Source organism: Oncorhynchus kisutch, linkage group LG25 (genome assembly GCF_002021735.2).
Source record: "Oncorhynchus kisutch isolate 150728-3 linkage group LG25, Okis_V2, whole genome shotgun sequence".
NCBI lineage: Eukaryota > Metazoa > Chordata > Actinopteri > Salmoniformes > Salmonidae > Oncorhynchus > Oncorhynchus kisutch.
The window spans coordinates 1,908,746-1,929,910 of NC_034198.2; the positions used below are offsets into that span (position 1 = coordinate 1,908,746).

The following is a 21,165-nucleotide window of genomic DNA, read 5'->3' on the forward strand; positions in this document are numbered from 1 at the left end:
ATGCTCCAATGGGGGAGAGGGAACTTAGAGGGTGACCAACGAATATAAATGATATCCCTTTAAGAGCAACTGGGACATAGCGGTGCAAGAAAAGGAGAGGAGGGGGAGAAGAAAGAGGATTTAAAAAGAAAAGGAAGAAAGATACATGGAGGGAGGAGGGAGAGCGAGCAATAAAAAAAGAAAGATGACATCCTCGCAATTGAACAGCCGAGGTGGAGCGATAGGCTGCGTCCCGGCGCGAGTGCTCTTAGCTTAGGGTCAGGGCTTGAATCCAACAACGAGGCTTCGACAAAACAAGCGATTGGCCTGTTGGGGGAAATCGGAAGAATAGATTCATAAATTAAAATAATGAACTGCTACTCTTTCGAATGCGTTTATTGTAACACTGATAGTAGTTGTCATTGTGCGTAATGCATTACTTTTAATTTTAAGATCAACCTATTATATGACTACTGCTATATAAATAACATTGATTTTGTGCGCACAGATATTTGGTTTCAAAGTCATCAATGCCAAGAGATATGCATTCCTTATGCTTTGATAAAATTAAAGTTTGAAACCAAAGTCAAAGATAAATAGGCCACTATTGGAGCTGGCAATTCCACTCAGGCAGTCAGCCTAGACGAAACGCCTGCGTGAATTTGAATAGCTTGAATACGCCTGTTAGATAAATATTTTTACAATGTACATTTTTGATAGTTGCATGTCCCTTTCGGATGATCAATAGCATACTTTTCTTGTTGAATTTGAATACTGTCAACATAGATCTTCTCGCCACAATCATCAACAGTGCGATTAAATATTATGTCAACGGTTTACTGTCGAATCGCCATCAGGATTACTTAGCTGATTTTATACTCTTCATCGCTTTGGTGCAAAATGGATGCTGCTTGGAGCAATTTTCTCTTCCAGGTACGTTTTAATTGACCTTCTTTCTATTCGTGTGTGCGCTTTTCTGAAGAATGGCTGTTGAATATTTTTTTGTCTGCAGCCCCAGGGGCCTGGCCATTTAGGTAAACGAAGTAGCATTTACTCTAAACCAGTGGTTCCCAAACTTTTTATCGTCCCGTTACCCCTTCAAACATTCAACCTCCAGCTGCGTACCCCCTCTAGCACCAGGGTCAGCGCACTCTCAAATAATGTATTTTGCCATCATTGTAAGCCTGCCACACACACTACGTGTGAAGCGTCTTTCTTTTCCCACACCGCAGTTAAGCCAAAACCACGCCCCGTTAGTCAGAGAGGCGTTCCTCGACGCTTTGGACGCTCTCCAAGTCCGGAAGTGAATACCACGGAGCGCCAAATTTCAGTCACTGATTAATAACGTTTGCCCTTGTATTTCAAGATTGAAAAATATAACAACGTAATGTGGACAGAGCTATCCATTAACGTCCTTTAACGCGCAAAGACAGATTCAATGGCTGTAGCATAGCGCAATTCGACTGAATGATTAGCTAAAATATTAGAGAAATTATGAATAATAAACATATGCTTTAACCTGATGATATATTATCATTAGTAGTGTAACTTCAAATACCGACCTAGTAACGTTAAGTAGCCCATTTTAACTTAGCTGACCTTCAATTGAGGGAATTCTGCAAAGTTCTGAAACTAAAAAATAAATACATGGGCAAATGTTACCAGACATGATGATAATAGGCCTGCATTATGGTAGGCAGCTAATTGTTAAATGACACTTCCCATCCTTACCTTGGAAGGCCACTGTGTCTGCGCTCATTGCCTGTGAGCGAGACAACGTTAGCTAGCCAATGGGAGCGTAGTAGAACGCCCCTCTAAATAATGGGGGGAAGTTTTGGTTGAACTGCATTGGGAAAAAGACACATACCATACATTTATTAAACATAAGAATGAGTGTGAGTTTTTGTCACAACCAGGCTCGTGGGAAGTGACAAAGAGCTCTTCTAGGACAAGGGCACAAATAATAATATAATAATAATCAATATTTTTTCTCTTTATTTAACCATCTTACATGTACAACTTTTTGTTCATCTTAAATTGTGAATAACTCACCACAGGTTAATGAGAAGGGTGTGCTGGAAAGGATGCACATAACTGCAATGTTGGGTTGTATTGGAGAGAGTCTCAGTTTTAAATAATTTTCCACACACAGTCTGTGCCTGTATGTAGTTTTCATGCTAGTGCGGGCCGAGGTCTGTGGTTGGAAAGGGCGTCCGTGTCTTAACAGCGCGATTTGCCAAGACAGGATACTCTGAGCGCAGCCCAATCCAGAAATGTGGCAGTGGCTTCTGATTAAATTAAATTTTCACAGAACTGCTTGTTGCAATTTCAATGAGGCTCTCTTGTTCAGATATTGGCAAGTGGACTGGAGGCAGGGCATGAAAGGGACAACGAATCCAGTTGTTTGTGCCATCCGTTTTGGGAAAGTACCTGCCTAATTTGCACCAAACTCACTCAGGTTCTTCACTATATCTCATATGACATTGTCCGTTAGCTTGAGTTCATTTGCACACAAAAAAACATACAATGATGGAAAGACCTGTGTGTTGTCCTTGTTAGTGCAGAGAGAGAGAGAAGAGCTCCAACTGCTTAATCATAGCCTCAATTTTGTCCGGTGCATTGAATATAGTTGCGGAGAGTCCCCTGTAATCCTAGATTCAGATCATTCAGGTGAGAAAAACATCACCCAGGTAGGCCAGTCTTGTGAGGAACTCGTCATCATTAGAGTGGTCAGACAAGTGAAAATGATGGTCAGTGAAGAAAACTAAGCTTGTCTCTCAATTTTATATAAAAAAAAACGTGTCAATACTTTGCCCCTGGATAATCAGCGCACTCCTGTATGTTGTATAAGCGTAACATGGTCGCTGCCCATATCATCGCATATCGCAGAAAATACACGAGAGTTCAGGGACTTTGCTTTAACAAAGTTAATCATTTTCACTGTAGTGTCCAAAACGTCTTTCAAGCTGTCAGGCATTCCTTTGGCAGTAAGAGTCTCTCGATGGATGCTGCAGTGTACCCAAGTGGTATCAGGAGCAACTGCTTGCACGCGCGTTACCACTCCACTGTGTCCCCTTGTCATGGCTTTTGTGCAACCAGTACAGATACCAACACATCTTGACCAAGTCCATTTGATGTCACAAAGCTGTCCAGTACATTAAAAATATCCTCTCCTTTTGCCCTGGTTTTCAGTAGAGGATGTCTTCCTTAATTGACCCCCCATAAATGTGATGGACATATACCAGGAGCTGTGCCAGGCCCGCCACGTGTGTTGATTCATCAAGCTGTAGCGCATAGAATTCATTGGCTTGTATACAAAGCAGTAATTCTTTCAGAACATCTCCTGCCATGTCACTGATGCGTTGTGAAACTGTGTTATTTGTCTGTATAGTTATTTTGTGCCTTTTCCCCCAGCATTATCCCAGCTATATTTTAATTTTTTTATTTTACTAGGCAAGTCAGTTAAGAACAAATTCTTATTTTCAACGACGGCCTAGGAACAGTGGGTTAACTGCCTGTTCGGGGGCAGAACGACAGATTTGTACCTTGTCAGCTCGGGGATTCGAACTTGCAACCTTTCGGTTACTAGTCCAACGCTCTAACCACTAGGCTACCCTGCCGCCCCATATCCGCGACAGCAGGAAGAATGAAGTCCTCCACAATAGTATGGGGCTTGCCTATGCTAGCCACTTGGTAGCTCACCATATAAGACGCTTCTAGCTCCTTATTAATGGCATCTGTTGCTTTTATACATGTCTTACTACTCAAAAGTTGTTTTAATTCTCGCTCAAAAAACTCCCGACGCTTATTTTTCAAATTGGTCTGTTTTGTTTCTAAATGTCTGCGCAAGAGTGAAGGTTTCATCGAGTTGTGAGATAGTACTTTTGAACATATAACACACAGTGGCTGAGGAAAGGCACTACTCCCAATATAAGTGAACCCCAATCAATGTAGTTCTCATCATATTTGCGTCTTCGATGGTCCAATGTCCCTGTCTGTTGTTCGGTGCTTTCCTGGGTAAGGGGGCAGTAGCTCTTCGGCTGCATCAGATTCACAACTGTCAGTGTCCATGTTAGCTGGACTAACACCGAATGTAGAATTACTGATGCTAGCATTGGATGTGCTCGTGGAAGCAGAACAACTTGTGTCGTCGATAGGTGCAGGTGTAGTACTGCTGCTGTAGTAGCAGTATTACCAGTAGAGCTGTTATGCGTCTCTATGGCCGTACTTTTTTTTTAACCACTTATCAATTATTTAGCAAATGGAATGAGCAGCAGCTACGTACTGACCGTTAGTGGAATTCCCACAAGAGTAACGGTTAATGTGATTGGATGTGAATTATTTGACTAGGCTACCTGTATTTGACATTATGTTGTTGTTTCGCTGAACACTAGATGGTTGAATTGTATTTTTGCAGTGAAACGAGGCTACTCAGGCGAGAAAGACCTCACCTAAATGTATTGCCCCGTTGGAAAATATAAATGTTTAATGTTTTTTTATATATATGTATAGATTTTTTAAATGATAAAATAAAATAAAATGCGAATCACATTTTTATTTGGTGAACCCTGAAGGCATTGCGCTACTCCTGGGGGTACCCCAGTTTGGGAATACCTGCCCTAGACAATGCAGTGACTTTCTGCTGATGGCTGTGTTTATTTCTCCAGACTACTCCCACCCAAAACCAAGTGGAGGGGACCCTCCAATCAGAACTCTTACCAGTCCATATGGCCTCTCCTCAGACCCCTCCCACAGAGCACATAGTCCATCCTCCTTCCACGGTGGACACTGCTGCCCTCAATGAAGAACCCTTACCTGGTGAGAGAATCATGGGTTGTGAAATACCATTGCTTCTTCAGCCGTTATCAGCAATTAAGTTGAAAAGGAAGTCATGTAGATTGCCAAACAAATGGTCTGTTATCCTGTTATAAGCATAATGTGTTAGTCTTCATACTATTATATGTTGAATTGACAGGGATATTATTATTAATGTGCATTTCCTCTCCCTGTCTTCCTCTTTCATTCCCTCTCTTCTTCCTCTCTTCCTTCCTACAGTGAAGACGGTGTCCCGGCCTGCCCGTGTGCCCCACATCTGTGCCATATGCAGCAAGCAGTTCAAGAACAACTACAACCTGCGGCGGCACCAGTCGGTCCACACCGGGGTACGCATGAAGCGAGCAGGGGAGCAGGAGGAGGGGGCAAAGGAGGGTGGCAATGGTGCCGGCCCAGCGCAGGTGGTGTCGGGAGGTAGGACGGAGAGGTACACGGTCCCCCTCACCCTGCTCCACCTCTCCGTTCCTCCCCCTCTCCCCCCTCCCAGCCTGCTGGCGTCCCAGCAGCCAGCTGTGGGTAGTCAGGATGGCGAAGAGGTTGCCATGGCAAGCGTAGTGGCTAGCGTTAACCCCCATGCTCCTCCTGCAGCTGTTGACATGGGGGCGGGGGCGACAGCACAGGTGGGTCAGGGTGCTTCTGGAGGTTGTTGTTGTCGTCGTCCGTGAAAAGGAAAACTAGACCTTAGGTTTCTCTTGCATGGTCTTTATGGAGATTGTGGAAAAGCCTTATTTTCAATAGAGGGAATTCAGCACTTTATGCAAACGGTCCAAAGAAATGATCTAGGTGTAGCGAGCCATGTTTGTCTGCGTCATTCGGAAAGACACAGAGACTCGACAATATGATATGTAAATAATCAACAAGGCATGTGTAATAGACATGTCCGACAATGCATAAAAAACTTTTTGTATTCCTCACAAACAATGTTAGTTCTCCTCACCCCCTCCCTCCCAGCGGCCATCGAACCCAAACCCTGTGCGGAAGAATCACGCTTGTGAAACGTGCGGGAAGGCCTTCCGAGACGTGTACCACCTTAACCGACACCGTCTCTCCCACTCGGATGAGAAACCCTTCTCCTGCCCCATCTGCCAGCAGAGGTTCAAGAGGAAGGACCGCATGAGCCACCACGTGCGCTCTCACCAAGGTGGTGTGGAGAAACCCTACGTGTGCCCCCACTGTGCCAAGGCTTTCTCCAGGTGAGAATGGCACGCTATAGGCCAGAGAGCAGTGTTGTGTTAATTTGGGCAGGCAAAGAAAATGTTTTCATATATTGCCTCTCCCTCTCTCTGTATTTCAAGCCGCTTTCTTACGCTTTGTGTCTGTGATACACTCCAATGAGTTTGTCAGATGTTTTAGACCTCAAAAGTAGTCAAGAAGAGTCCACATCCCATGCCATGAGTTGTGTAGATGCAGCTGTAAGGCTCAACCCAAAATGAATGGAAAATTTAAGCACCACAAATTTTGTGTCTTTTTCATTCATATTGGGTTGTGGCATTTAGCTGTATCTACACAAAGCACGCCCTGGGACTTTAACTTATCTTAAGACATCTGACAAAGTTTGAATTTGGAAGTTCACATTTTCAGCTGGAGAAAGTGTATAACAAGGTATTGTGGTCTCAACTCTTCCTGTCTCACTTCTTTCAGGCCCGACCATCTCAACAGTCACGTCAGACAAGTCCACTCTTCTGAACGACCCTTCAAGTGTCCGGTACTTGATGTTTGTGCTATTTTATATCCTTTTACACCTCTCAAATCTCAATACAGTCATTGTTAACCATCAATTTGCTTCTCTGTACCTTAAATCCTTCGTACCATAACTATCCATTGTAATAGAATTGGGGTTGGGATCAATTCCATTTCAATTCAGTCAATTCAGGAAGTGAACTGAAATTCAAATTTTCTTTGGAATTGGAATTTTAGTTTACTTCCTTAATTGACTGAATTGAAATGGAATTGACTCCAACCCTGAATTCAATAAAATGAAAGATAATTTTGCTATTAACCCTGAGCCTACAATTTCCGCTTCCCCGCGGAAATGTAATTAACATCATACAAAAATCCCAATCAAAATCCATCTGTTTAAGCTAAAAAAAAAATGTTTTGCATGGGCTGTGCATCCGCTGATTTTGCCCTTCCGCATCTGTGGTGGTGGCAGAGCTAGAGCAGTGTTTGTCAGACCATGAGACATCCCGAAAATTGCTGTTCTCATAAAATGTCTGTAGCGTCCGACCGGTTTGGCCTACAAAGTATTAAGACCAATTTGTTGAAAGATGACTCTCACGAACGTGGTGGTGTTCTCTGTCATTATGGGGTATAGGTTGATGCTGGGGGAAAAAATATTGTATACATTTTAGAATAAGGCTGTAACATAACAAAATGTGGAAAAGGTAGAGGGGTCTGAATACTTTCTGAATGCACTGTTTATCTTGAGATAGTTTAGTGCCTAAAATAAGGGGTTAAATATATGTAAAAAAGTTTCCTGATCTTCCTTATCTCTCAGATATAGGAGAGGCACTTCAGAACAAACTTCTTTTAGATTTTTTTGTGGGGACTATCTGTTGATTCCAGTGAATCTGTTATTCAATGCTAATAGCAATGTTTTTTTATACATCTCTTGGATCGATTAAGCAGTCTTAAAATGAATCAAAACCTGCCCGTCTATAGGGTTAAACTACTGCTTCCTCTGCATCTTTATGGATAACCAGTCATTCCTCATATCTCTTGATGTGTTTAGACGTGCGAATCCAGCTTCGCCACGAGGGACCGGCTACGTGCCCATATGATCCGCCACGAGGAGAAGGTCCCGTGCCACATATGCGGCAAGCTCCTGTCTGCTGCCTACATCACCGATCACATGAGGGTCCACAACCAATCGCAGCACCACGCCTGCCATCTCTGTAACCGCAGTGAGTGTCTGTCAACACCCCAGATTGATTGATGGGTGAAGATGTTAAGAAACGTTTCGAGTTTATAAGTGGTTTATCTGATCTTAATAAACATTCAAAGTTTATAAATGGTTTATTTAGAGGTAATAAACATTTGTCTTGTCCTGGCATGGAAAAAGGTCCATACACAAAAAGCTTTTTTTCTCTCAATTTGTACACTAATTTGTTTATATCCCTGTTAGTAAGCATTTCTCCTTTGCCAAGATAATCCATCCACCTAACAGGTGTGGCATATCAAGAAGCTGATTAAACACCATGATCATTACACAGATGGACCATGTGCGGGGGACAATAAAAGGCCACTTTAAAGTGTGTGTGTGTGTGGAGGGGAGGGGGGGTGCTGAGGAGTAGTTATGTCTGTAATGAAGCCCTTTTGTGGGGGAAAAACTCATTCTGATTGGCTGGGCCTGACTCACCAGTGGATGGGTCTATGTCCTCCCAGGCCCACCCATGGCTGCACCCCTGCCCAGTCATGAAATCCATAGATTAGGGCCTAATTGATTTATTTCAATTGACTGATTTCCGTATATGAACTATAACTCAGTAAAATCTTTAAAGTTGTTGCATGTTTCATTTATATTTTATATATATTATATTTTTGGTTCAGTGCAAATTAATGACATATAAACTCAGCAAAAATAGAAACTTCTCTTTTTTTCAGGACCCAGTCTTTCAAAGATAATTCGTAAAAATCCAAGTAACTTCATAGATCTTCATTGTAAAGGGTTTAAACACTGTTTCCCATGCTTGTTCAAAGAACCATAAACAATTCATTAACATGCACCTGTGGAACGGTCGTTAACTTCTCTAGGGGGCAGCATTCGGAATTTTGGATGAAAAGCGTGCCCAAAATAAGCTGCCTGCTACTCAGGCCCAGAATATAGGATATGCATATAATTGGTAGATTTGGATAGAAAACACTCTACAGTTTTCAAAACTGTTAAAATAGTGTATGTGAGTATAACAGAACCGATGCGGCAGGCGAAAACCTGAGAAAAATCCATTCAGAAAGTAGGATTTGTTTTCGTTTTGTAGTTTTCTATTCAATGCCATTACAGTATCCATTGACTTAGGACTCAAATTGTAGTTCCTATGCCTTCCACTAGATGTCAAAAGTCTTTAGAAATGGCTTCAGACTTGTATTCTCAGTGACACAGAGCTTTTTCATGCACACGACCGAGAGAGTGCCTTTCTTGTTTACCTTTTATATTGACAACGTTATTGTCCGGTTGAAATTATTATCGATTATTTGGGCTAAAAACAACCTGTCGATTGAATATAAACATCGTTGGTCATGTTTCTATGAACTTTACGGATACAATTTGGATTTTTTTGTCTGCCTGTTGTGACTGCGTTTGAGCCTGTGGATTACTGGATAAAACGTGCGAACAAAACAGGTTTTTGGATATAAAGAGAGACTTTATCGAACAAAACAAACATTTATTGAGTAAATTAATGTCTTCTGAGTGCAACCATATGAAGATCATCAAAGGTAAGTGATTAATTTTATCTCTATTTCTGACTTGTGTAACTCTTCTACTTGGCTGGTTACTGTTTGTAATGATTTGTTGGGCGATGTTCTTAAATAATCGTAAGGTATGCTTTCACCGTAAAGCCTTTTTGAAATCTGACACTGGTTGGATTCACAATAAGTTTATCTTTAAACCTACTGTATGTAAAATACTTGTATGTTTTCAATTTTTATAATGAGTATTTCTGTATTTGAATTTGGCGCTCTGCAATTTCACTGGATGTTGGCCAGGTGGGACACTAGCGTCCCACATACCCTAGTGAGGTTAAGACACTAACAGCTTACAGACGGTAGGCAATTAAGGTCACAGTTATGAAAGCTTAGGACACAAAAGAGACCTTTCTACTGACTCTGAAAAACACCAAAAGAAAGATGCCCAGGGTCCTTGCTCATCTGAGTGAATGTGCCTTAGGCATGCTGCAAGGAGGCATGAGGACTGCAGATGTGGCCAGGGCAATAAATTGCAATGTCCGTAGTGTGAGACGCCTAAGACAGCGCTACAGGGAGACAGGACGGACAGCTGCCCGAGTTGCAGCAGGAATGCACAATCCCTCCATCAGTGCTCAGACTGTCCGCAATAAGCAGAGAGAGGCTATACTGAGGGCTTGTAGGCCTGTTGTAAGGCAGGTCCTCACCAGACATCACCGGCAACAACGTCGCCTATGGGCACAAACCCACTGTCGCTGGACCAGACAGGACTAGCAAAAAGTGCTCTCACTGACGAATCGCGGTTTTGTCTCACCATGGGTGATGGTCGGATTTGAGTTTATCGTCGAAGGAATGAGCATTACACTGAGGCCTGTACTCTGGATCGGGATCGCCCCACACCGCCCCAGACCATCGGACTGAGCTTGTTGTCATTGCAAGCAATCTCAACGCTGTGTGTTACAGAGAAGACATCCTCCTCCCTCATGTGGTACCCTTCCTGCAGGCTCATCCTGACATGACCCTCCAGCATGACAATGCCATCAGCCATACTGCTTGTTCTGTGCATGATTTCCTGCAAGACAGGAATGTCAGTGTTCTGCCATGGCCAGCGACGAGCCCGGATCTCAATCCCATTGACCACATCTGGGACCTTTTGGACCGGAGTGTGAAGGCTAGGGCCATTCCCCCCAGAAATGTCTGGGAACTTGCAGATGCCTTGGTGGGGTAACATCTCACAGCAAAAAAATGGAAAATCTGGTGCAGTCCATAAGGAGATGCACTGCAGTACTTTTAATGCAGCTGGATACTGACTGTTACTTTAGATTTTACCGCCCCCCCCCCCCTTTGCTCAGGAACACTTCTGTTAGTCACATGTCTGTGGAAGTTGTTCAGTTTATGTCTCAGTTATTGATTCTTGTTATGGTCATACAAATATTTACACGTTAAGTTTGAGGAAAATAAACGCAGTTGACAGTGAAAGGACGTTTATTTTTCGGCTGAATATATATATATATAAAATTCTTGAAGAACATAACGTAAAAATGCCTCATGAGCTTAATTCAGCTGTCACACCCTTTTGGAAGCCAAACTATAAACTTATTTTACTCCAATGTTCATAAACAAACACTGTATAGCCTCATAACATGGTTAAAACAATATGTTTGATATCATGGATAGTCAGTCCTTTTATCCATATTCATGTCTATGAATTAGAGAGTGGTTACATTCAGCTTTTTACCAAAACACAGAGGGGTTGGACAGTTTCTTTTTTTTGACTGCGGATTGGCCCTTTTATTAAAGGAACACATTTTCATTCTAGCCCACCTACCCTACTTTATAAAGCAGGGATCATCAACTAGATTCAGCCGCTGGCCGATTTATTTCTTGAGTGGATGGTCAGGTGGCCGAAACATAATTACAAATCATTTGAAGACTGCAAAATGACAGCAAGAAGCCCACACCGATATAATATTTGAATAAAACATCATTTCAAACCTTACTTGAGGTTACAACAAACGTAATACTCAAAGTACAAGTCTGTCAGAAGCTCTGAAAGGATGCACAAACTAGGCATCTCTGCTCTTCTAGGCGTTGGGCCAAAGTAACAATATTTCTGTTCTTCTGTTAGTCCTTTCCTTGAGAGTGAAGTCACAGAACATCCTAACACAATAACAAGAAACAATATGCAAAAATCCATTATATTTGATCCTTTTTTTGTACATTATAAGGTTGCTGTCATTTAACAACCTAACTTAAAACCTTCAGGTACTTAATCAAACATGGATACTAACTCATTCTTGCATATTATCATCCATTATAGGGGGAAAGAGAAGTTCCTGGTAAGACAGCAAGTTATTTGACCAGACAAAAGGTAGTCAAGTGCCTCCCTGTTTTGCAGGGTCACCTTGTGGCGTGCTTTCACTCCTCATTCAGAGTAACCAAGGCATCTCTAGTAGTTTTTCCCATTTTCTCAACTTTAATACCCAAATCTCTCATTTGATCTAAGGCACATGCAACTCCATATTGGGGCAGCAAAACACCAGCGAATCGGGAGAAGAATGTCTACACCTGAGTGACATCTGCAAGGGATCACTTATTAAAACGAGGGGTCGACTGATGATGGTCACTGAACAGAACCCTCCATTCTGTTTCAGTGTTTCCAAGGACTCTCATGGCCAGCACCACAAACGCAACAGCACACGTCCCTCCCCAATTAGGTGGTAAACTATAATAAGCAAATAGGCCACACAACCAATAGGTACAATTTGTGGCTCCTTCAGTGCGATGTACTTGTTGTAGACAGAAATTGTATAACTCATATTACCTGGTGCTCCTGTAACAGAATCATGTACTACAAGAGAGCAGTTATTGCTACCATTAACCAACGTACAGTTACAAACATTTTCAACAAAATGGTTACTCCCATTTCCTCTAATACACCAGGGGGCTACCAGCAATCCTACTAGAGAGATGGGTGGGTCACTGCAATTGTTATCTAGGATATTTTACCTTTATTTTATTAGGCAAGTCAGTTAAGAACAAATTCTTATTTTCAATGACGGCCTAGGAACAGTGGGTTAACTGCCTGTTCAGGGGCAGAATGACAGATTTGTACCTTGTCAGCTCAGGGATTTGAACTTGCAACGTTTCGGTTACTAGTCCAACGCTCTAACCACTAGGCTACCCTGCCAGCCCATATATATAAATGCTAGGCTAGGCTGACTGTAACATTGTACATTGCAAAATAAGTAATGGGGTCGGGATTTCTGGGGGGGGGAAATTGGCCAATGACAGTATTGAGGACAGTTGAATAGTAAAGTTCACCCCCAAGGGAATCCCTACATATGGGAGACCATTACCTACTCCCACAGGACCCAACCCACATACCCAACAAGATGTCTTATATGAGATGCCATTTGTCACCATTCCAGCTGGAGAGAGGAACAGACTCTCTCCCTCATCTTGACCTTTTACTTCTCTTTTCCTTTCTCCTTCTGGACCACTACTCCGGGTCTGCAGTGGTTCCTTTGGCTCAGGACTTTCATCTTCACCTGAACAGACACCCACTGGAGGGCAACCTACTGTTCCAATCAATACAATGGTGTAGATCCAGACAGACAGACCACACAGCCTAAGGGATGGGACTCCCGCCATCCTTCTCAGGGGCAGGAACTTGTCAGCAGCGCGACACTTGAATCCAGGTGTCCCTCTCAGCTACCTTTACTGCGGTCATCAAAACCTGATATGGTCCTCTCCAATGAGAATCATTCCAGTTCTTCCTTCTGTAGTCTTTTACCAACATGAAGTTGCCAGAGCACAGATAATGCTCAGTTCCTCCTGATAGGTTGGGCAGAGAAGCCTTCACCTGGGGGAACAGAGTCTTAAGAATATTGTTAAGTGAGATGCAGTATGCTACCTTGTCTTCCATTCCCTGCAACGTCAACCTGTTTTGAGGAAAGGGTGGGTTAGTCATTCTCATAGATAGCCCTGTCAACACCTCATGGGGGAGCTAGACCAGTCACTGTGTGGGATCTGCCTCTCATACTCATGAGTGCAAATGGAAGCACCTTCACCCATGGCACCTTCACCGATCAGTTTTAATACATTTAGTTTTTAGGGTTTGGCTGTTCTACCACACCCCCAGACTGAGGATGATGGGCACAATGGGTTCTCAAATCAATATGTAAAGCCTCTGACAGGGACTGAACAATCTCATTCACAAAATTACGACCATTGTCGGAGAAGACGTTTGACGGCAGACCCACCTTGGTATGATCTCTCACAGAAGAGCCTATGCCCCCAGCTGCTGCTGTAGCTCTCCTGCAGGGAAAAGTTTCAATACATTTTGAAAATATGTAAACAATCACCAAACAATACTTGTTCCTCTCATAAGGGGTCAACTCAATGAAGTACATCATTAAGTTCTCAGAGACCCTCTGGTCTAGAATGGGACACGGGGACACAGTAAATCCTACTGTGCTCCAATATTTATTTACAAGATCCACCATCCATCTTTTTGAAAAATGGCCTTGACAATTTAGCAAGGTATTGGGAAATACAACAAGGCATGGCAGGTCTATTAGAATCATCAAGCCATGTACCCGAGGTATCCTTGCGACAGTGTTCAGCCTACCGCCTTTTCTCAGTCGCATCAGCTGCTGCCTGCAAAACAACATCATTAGGAGAGAAGGGGTTAGTGGGAACAGGAACTGCTGCCATCTGTAGAAGGGAAACACTGTCCGTTGTGTGTGCTTGGCACTTTAACCACTCCAAAAGATGAGGAAAGCTGAATGGCCGTCAGCAAAGAGGAGACAAGATCGGTGTGAGCAATAGTTTTTCCAGACTAAGTAAAAAATGGTCTATTCCACAACATGCCAAAATCGCGCACAACACCAAATGCAAATCGACTATCGGTGTAGATATTAAGAGAGCAATCCTTTGCCAAAATTCATGCTCTGTTTAAACCAAATAACTCTGCTGCCTGAACAGACAAGTGAGAGGGAAGTCTAGCACTTTCCACAGTTTGAACAGAGGTGACAACAGCATAGCCTACTAAATGTTCACCCTTGTCGTCTCGCTGGGCTGAGCCATCCACAAAAAATAAAAGTCAGAATCTCAATGGTCAATTCAGCCATGCTCTTCACCAGCATCAACTGTAGGGAAGAGAGTGGAGGGGTTAAGTATAGTACATCCCTTCAGTGTAACATGAGACATTGTCAAAAGGATGTTCTAATAATCTAGCAATCTGGCAGGTGTAAAATGGGCAGTTTTTAGTCTGTAATAATGGCATGGGGAACATGCACCGTCAGCTCAGTCATTGCTACAATATCGGAACATGTCAAATCCGAGTTGCAACAGAGCGGAGGCAGGATACCATGCCTCGGATAAGTGTCTAAACGCTTAGAGTAGTACCCCTCTTCCTACAGCCAACTCTGTGGTACTGTGTCAACACAACATTAGAGCCTGCTTTAACTTCACCACTTCAGACATTTCCATCTTTCTTCCATAATTTCAGAGGCTGTACTGTCTCCGCACAGTCTTTCAAGCATCGGCGAAAGTAGCAAGCCACTCCCAACAGCGACATTGTGCTGCTTAGGAACAGGTTTAGGCAGAGACTTTATCGCCTCAAGCTTATCTTTAGAGAGGGCCCTGCCCTCAGAAGTAATGTCATGACCCAAATATTTAACATAACTTCTACACAACTGCATCTTAGAGAGGGAAGCTTTATGACCATTTTCAGCTAAGAACATCAACAATGTATCTTTGTGATAGATTTCCTCAGATGTGGAACAGACCAACAGGTCATCAACATATTGAACCACAGTACTACCTCCAGGGGGAATAAAACCTTCCAGGTTTTCGCCATTCTCTAGGCAAATATGGAAGGTTATTACCATCACCAGGACAGTCCCTTGCAAAATGTCCTGGCTTGAAACAGTTGTAGCAGCTCCAGTCTCTCTTTCCAGAGGTGCCTTGCTCTCCTCACCATCTGCCTCTTCCCCTTCCTCTACCGAGGCCATCTGCCACATCCTTGACCTCCACCTCCACAGTATCCTCTTCCTCCAGCAAATAACATCAACTGTGCAGCTTGTAGTTAAGCACCAGTCTTGGAGTTCTTAGACCTGATCTGTCTTTCTGCATGGGGATGTGAGGTTTGACATCAGCAAGGGTCTTTGTCTCCCACCCAATGCATGTAGTGGTCACAGCTGTCTTCTGGTCTTGTCGCAGGCCAGTAACCACTGCATGACACAGCAGACTGCCGTATGAGTCTTTGTCAGGGGTCAGACCAGAGTGCTGGAGGAAGATCTCCATTCGTTCCTGATAGTCGTTAAAAGCCCGGCCTTCATCATGTTGGAATGTATTTTCTGTTAGTCTGTGTGCTTTGGGTTTGTTGTCGTTACATTATTTAACACAGCAGTGAGTTGGTCAGCACAGTTGGCGTCACTGTTCCAACCTCCTTTACACTGGTTCCACTTGAACTTCAAACACAGACGGAGTATTTCCTCAATTTCACAATTTCAAAGTTAAATGAACAGATCTTTATTATCATGGCCGGAGAGTATTCTACTTTGGGTATACATGGCAAGGATTGCTCTCACCTCTTCTTCAAACTTCACAGCATATTTCGCAGGATCATGCTGTCCAATATTCTGCCTGGCAATATTGCCATCACTTTACTGGGTCCCTTTGGTACCAAATCTGGGTCTTCATATCTACTTTTACTGTTCCCTTTCCCCATTATTACTTTTAATGATACCTTATCAACTTACTTTACTCTAACATTTATCACACTCATACCTCAATCATTCTGGGAACTAATTTCCCTTTTCCAGTAAATGAGTCAATCATACAAAAATCATTCCACTGCATCACTTACTATTCTCTAAATCCTAAAATGGAGTTCACAGAACTTCCATGGTTCCCAGAACTACACATTCCCTGAATACCTACAGACAACATTGCCGACGGGGTCTCTCTACCCCCGCCTAGTTCCCTCTTAGGACTCTGGATCCTTTTTCTAAGCTTATGAAAACAGTTATTGTTCAAAATTCATTTAAATTGACTTACTGAAATTCAGTTGTCAGTCCTTCCAGGGTTCGTAGATTGTGTGTTCTCCTGGGCAGCCCACAGAGAGTCCTCTGTGGTCAGACGGGTATGAACCTTGCACGCCTTCACATGGAATGCACCACCGGTGCTTCCTCACTGCCGAGCTCCACAGGTAGACTCAATCATCCTGTTTCGTCATGCCAAATTTTAGTGGAAATTACCACTAAGGACTCAAAGTTAAATCAACAGATCTTTATTATCATGGCCGGAGAGGTTACAACAAACGTAATACTCAAAGTACAAGTCTGTCAGAATCTCTGAAGGGATGCTCTCTCTTCAGCACTCTTTTTACTCAAGCACAAACTAGGTGTCCCTACTCTTAGGGTTCAATAGGCTGATCATGACCTTGCACACATAATTTATAGGTGTTGGGCCAAAGTAACAATGTGTTCCCTTCTTTCCCTTCTTCTATCAAGCAAAGTCACAGAACATCCTAACACAATAACAAGAAACAATACGCTACATGTAGTCACGCATTTGCAGAGACACAGAGGACACAACGATGTTCACTACAATACGATCACATGCAGTACCGCATGCAGTACCAGTCAAAAATTTGGACACAACTACTCTCTCAAGGGTTTTTATTTATTTAGACTATTTTCAGACATTAAAACTAGGAAGTAACATGTAGTAACCAATTAAAATGATAAACAAATCAAAATATATTTTATATTTGAAATTCTTCAAAGTAGCCACAATTTGCCTTGATGACAGTTTTGCACACTCTTGGCATTCTCTCAACCAGCTTCATGAGGTAGTCACCTGGAATGCATTTAAATTAACAGGTGTGTCTTGTTAAGTTAATTTATAGAATTTCTTTCCTTCATAATGCCTTTGAGCCAATCAGTTGTGTTGTGACAAGGTAGGGGTGGTATACAGAAGATGGCTCCATTTGGTAAAAGACCAAGGCCATATTATGGCAATTACAGGTCAAACAAGCAACGAGAAATTTAAGACATGAAGGTCAGTCACAATTAACATCAAGCACTATGAAACTATGAAACTGGCTCTCATAAGGACCACAACAGGAAAGGAAGACCCAGAGTTACCTCTGCTGCAGAGGATACGTTCATTAGAATTACCAGCCTCAGAAATTGCAGTCCAAATATATGCTTCACAGAGTTCAAATAACAGACATCTCAACATCAACTGTTCAGAGGAGACTGCATGAATCAGGCCTTCATTTTCCAACCGTCGTGTTTTTGTGAGACACAGAATAGGTGATCTCTGCTTGTGTGTTTCCTACCGTGAAGCATGGAGGAAGAGGTGTGATGGTGTGGGGGTGCTTTGCTGGTGACACTGTCAGTGATTTATTTAGAATTCAAGGCACACTTAACCAGCATGGCTTCCACAGCATTCTGCAGCAAAACACCTTCCCATCTGGTTTTCACTTAGTGGGATGATCATTTGTTTTTCAACAGAACAATAACCCAACACACTTCCAGGCTGTGTAAGTGCTATTTGACCAAGAAGGAGAGTGATGCAGTGCTGCATCAGATGACCTGGCCTCCACAATCACCCGACCTCAACCCAATTGAGATGGTTTGGGATGAGTTGGACCGCAGAGTGCCAAAAGTGTGCAAAGCTGTCATTAAGGCAAAGGATGGCTATTTTGAAGAATCTAAAATATATTTGGATTTTTTTAACACTTTTTTGGTTACTACATGATTACATGTTATTTCATAGTTTTGATAGTTTTGATGTCTTCAATATTATTCTACAATGTAGAAAATAGTTTTAAAAAATAAAGAAAAACCCTTGAATGAAAAGGTGTGTCCAAACTTTTGACTGGTACCTTATATCTCTTTATCATGCGTGGGAATCATTTGGAACGGATTTCTAAAATCAAAATCACTTGCAGCAGATTTGCTGTTGTTTTTACAGTCTTAGTCCAACAATGGTTTTTTTTGCTCAGAAAGTTGGGGAGCCCAAAAAAATCACCTGCCTTTTGGGGAGCCACGCTATAAAGCATTACTTGTACAGCCTTGAAATGATACTAACCGCTAACTCTCTGCGTCTCCTCCAGGCTTCACCACTCTGACCTACCTGCGCGTCCACGCCCAGAAGCACCACGGCCAGGAGTGGAAGGAGAGCGCTGGCGTCTTCGGCGGCACAGGCTCCGGCGGTGTCCTTGTGTGCCAGCTGTGCGGGGTGCACTGCAAGACCCCCACCCAGCTGCAGGGCCACATGGGCACCCACAGCACAGGGGGCCAAGGGGGATCTCCCAGCCCTGTCACCTCTAGTGGGGCATCCAGCTCCTCCATGTCCCTTGGCAACATGGTGTCCGCCCCAAACTTCTACATCAGCGGCAACACGGTGGTGGACCTGCTAGTGTCGGATTGCTCCAGCATCCAGCCTCAGTCCCACAGTTAGCAGAGTGGAGCCTCATTTGAACCACAGCCCCTTGAGTCCCTAAGTCCTATAGTGAGAGGTTAGGAGGACAAAGGGGGCTTGCTTAGGGGAGAGCCACAGTAAAGAATGTGGCTACTCAAAGTCCCATAGCTAGTGGAAAAGGGGGAAAGGGACAGAGCGGGCTGGCTTAGGGAAGACAGAGAGAAAGTATGCGAGAACAGTTAGGAGAATGTGGCGAGAGGGGGGGACATATGTCGCGAGAAGGGGGGGGACATATGTCCCGTACGCTGCTGATTCGATGACCCGAGACAACGACAAATACGAAAGTGAGTTTCCCCAACGTGGCTGAACTTTCTTGCACTTTCAGGACTCTTATGACTCCTATATGTGGTCTTGTGTGTGTCTACTCTATCCCTCTCCCTCCCTGCTTCCACCCTTGGTCTCCCTCAGTCCCAGCAACTACTCCCCTCTGCTAGTAATGTGTATGTCAGAAACATTTTCCTTTTGTCTCCTTTTTGTCGCTTTCTTTTCCGAGCCTTCAAAAGAAAAGCTTGTAGTAAGAAGGTGGGGGATGATATAAAAGAGTAACAGGGAAATTATCTTACAAAAGGTTGCGTATATTAGTAGGACATTCTGAAAGAGAATGAAAAGTTGAGGGGGAGAATAGCACATAAGTCAGGGGCTGCTACCTTCCAGAAATGGACAGGAGTAGACACTGTGTATAAATTGTGTTATCACAGAGTATGTCTGTTTTAAATAGGGCCAACGATGTATCTGGAGGTTAGCCCATACTGTAATGGTGATTATGAACAGTGTACTTCATCTATTTGTTTCAGGTACAGTAGAGAGAGAGAAAAACATTGGCAAAGTTGAGTTAAGGAGTATCAAGCACCTTACAAATGTTGATGTTTAATTTCGCCGAAGGTTCAGACAGGTATTTGCTCTTCGTCTTCCTCTCTGGGCACGGCCACATTTTAATACACAATATGCCCATGACTGCTACTGTACAGCCAGGCTCATGACACAGTTCACTTGCACCTAAAACACAATTTGCATGAAAGTGAAACTAAGACAACTTTTTGCTTTTAGGAAAAGTAAAGTTATCATGCTACAAGAACGTTAGCAGCAGTCCCCCTTACACTACAGATCAAGTGGCCATTGATTCAGTCAAATTAATTGTACCCATGTCTGACATTTTCTTTGTTTGTAACTGTCATTGCCATAGTCTCCTATGTTTTGTTCCTTGTACGAGTTCACATGATTAAAACTCATTCATTCGAATTCTAGACATCACCATGTACAGTGGGGCAAAAAAGTAATTAGTCAGCCACCAATTGTGCAAGTTCTCCCACTTAAAAAGATGAGAGAGGCCTGTCATTTTCATCATAGGTACACTTCAACTATGACAGACAAAATGAGAAACAAACATCCAGAAAATCACATTGTAGGATTCTTAATGAATTTATTTGCATCTTTTTAAGTGGGAGAACTTGCACAATTGGTGGCTGACTAAATACTTTTTTGCCCCACTGTATATGCACACAGCATTCTGATCACAACTCATATTATGACTTACTGCTCCCCATGAATCTGAGAAAGATCACTTTTCCTCAGATAATTTTGGTTGTTAGACTTTTTCAGTGGTTAAGGTGTGATGTCATGGAAGGGCTTTAAAGGTCAAAGGTCAGGTTGAGATAAGTATATCCAGGTACTACTTGTGTTCTGTGCCCCACCCCTGGTATGCTTTCAACAAGTCCTGGTTTTGTACTGAAGTGCTTCATTTCATCTGTTTAGTGTTGGTATGTTAGCTTGAAAAAAAATTGAGACTTGTTCTTCCTGTTGAGAAAAGTAGTGATTTAATCAAAGTTATTTTAGGGTTCCCGCATTAAGCAAAACAAATTATATTTTTAAACTATATTCTATGAACCTGTACAGCTCTTGCGATACATCTTAATGCCTTATTGTACTCAACTGCGTTTGAATGATTTTATTCTGAACTATTTAAAATCTTAGTCATGGATTTATTAAGGACATTAATGGGCTATATTTATATTTCAACAGTATGCTTGTTTATGAACAGTTGTTGGAGCCAAACCATTTTTGACGCTTACCACGATCATGAATATTAAGTTATTATTTTGTAGATGGAGTAGAGATCATGTTATTTTGTAATGTTTACTATTAAAAGTAAAACGACTAAACAGATGAGGTGAGGGGTGTCCATTATTTATTTGGTGTTTGTGTGTGTCACATGCTTGAGATAGAAAGTGTAAGGATTTTTTGTCAATGTCAGATCAGGTGTAATGAGAATGGTGGGTGGTGGCATGCAACTGGTAACAACATTTGTGGTATCTCTGACAAGTGAAATATATTACGTGTGAGATGAGCATTTTTTTATTTGAGTAAACTGATGAAAGTACATAATGGGCTCACATTAATCTCGTAATTAGACAAGATATTGAGTTTCTTAAACAAAGGTTCAGATGGAGC

General features: G+C 42.6%; 1 protein-coding gene across 4 annotated transcripts; it reads left to right on the forward strand.

Annotated features, from left to right (window-relative positions):
* The first annotated feature begins 63 nt into the window (after positions 1–63).
* Positions 64–20,880, forward strand: LOC109882255 (myc-associated zinc finger protein). 4 transcript variants are annotated; one of them, XM_020474350.2, is made up of 7 exons: positions 64–912; positions 4,647–4,797; positions 5,035–5,432; positions 5,764–6,005; positions 6,454–6,526; positions 7,544–7,715; positions 18,350–20,880. In XM_020474350.2, exons 1-7 carry the CDS (start codon positions 880–882, stop codon positions 18,694–18,696), a joined length of 1,416 nt encoding a protein of 471 aa, XP_020329939.1. In that variant the 5' UTR covers positions 64–879; the 3' UTR covers positions 18,697–20,880. The 4 variants fall into 4 exon arrangements, with proteins under 4 accessions (XP_020329939.1, XP_020329940.1, XP_020329941.1 ...); XM_020474351.2 differs by having other exon boundaries at positions 68–912; positions 6,454–6,517; XM_020474352.2 differs by having other exon boundaries at positions 77–912; positions 5,035–5,141.
* Positions 20,881–21,165: the final 285 nt, after the last annotated feature.

Coding starts and splice junctions, on each gene's coding strand:
- LOC109882255 (XM_020474350.2), top strand. CDS start 880: ATGGATGCTGCTTGGAGCAATTTTCTCTTCCAG. Junction 6,527..7,543: donor TCAAGTGTCCGGTACTTGAT/GTTTGTGCTATT, acceptor TGATGTGTTTAG/ACGTGCGAATCCAGCTTCGC. Junction 7,716..18,349: donor CTGCCATCTCTGTAACCGCA/GTGAGTGTCTGT, acceptor CGTCTCCTCCAG/GCTTCACCACTCTGACCTAC.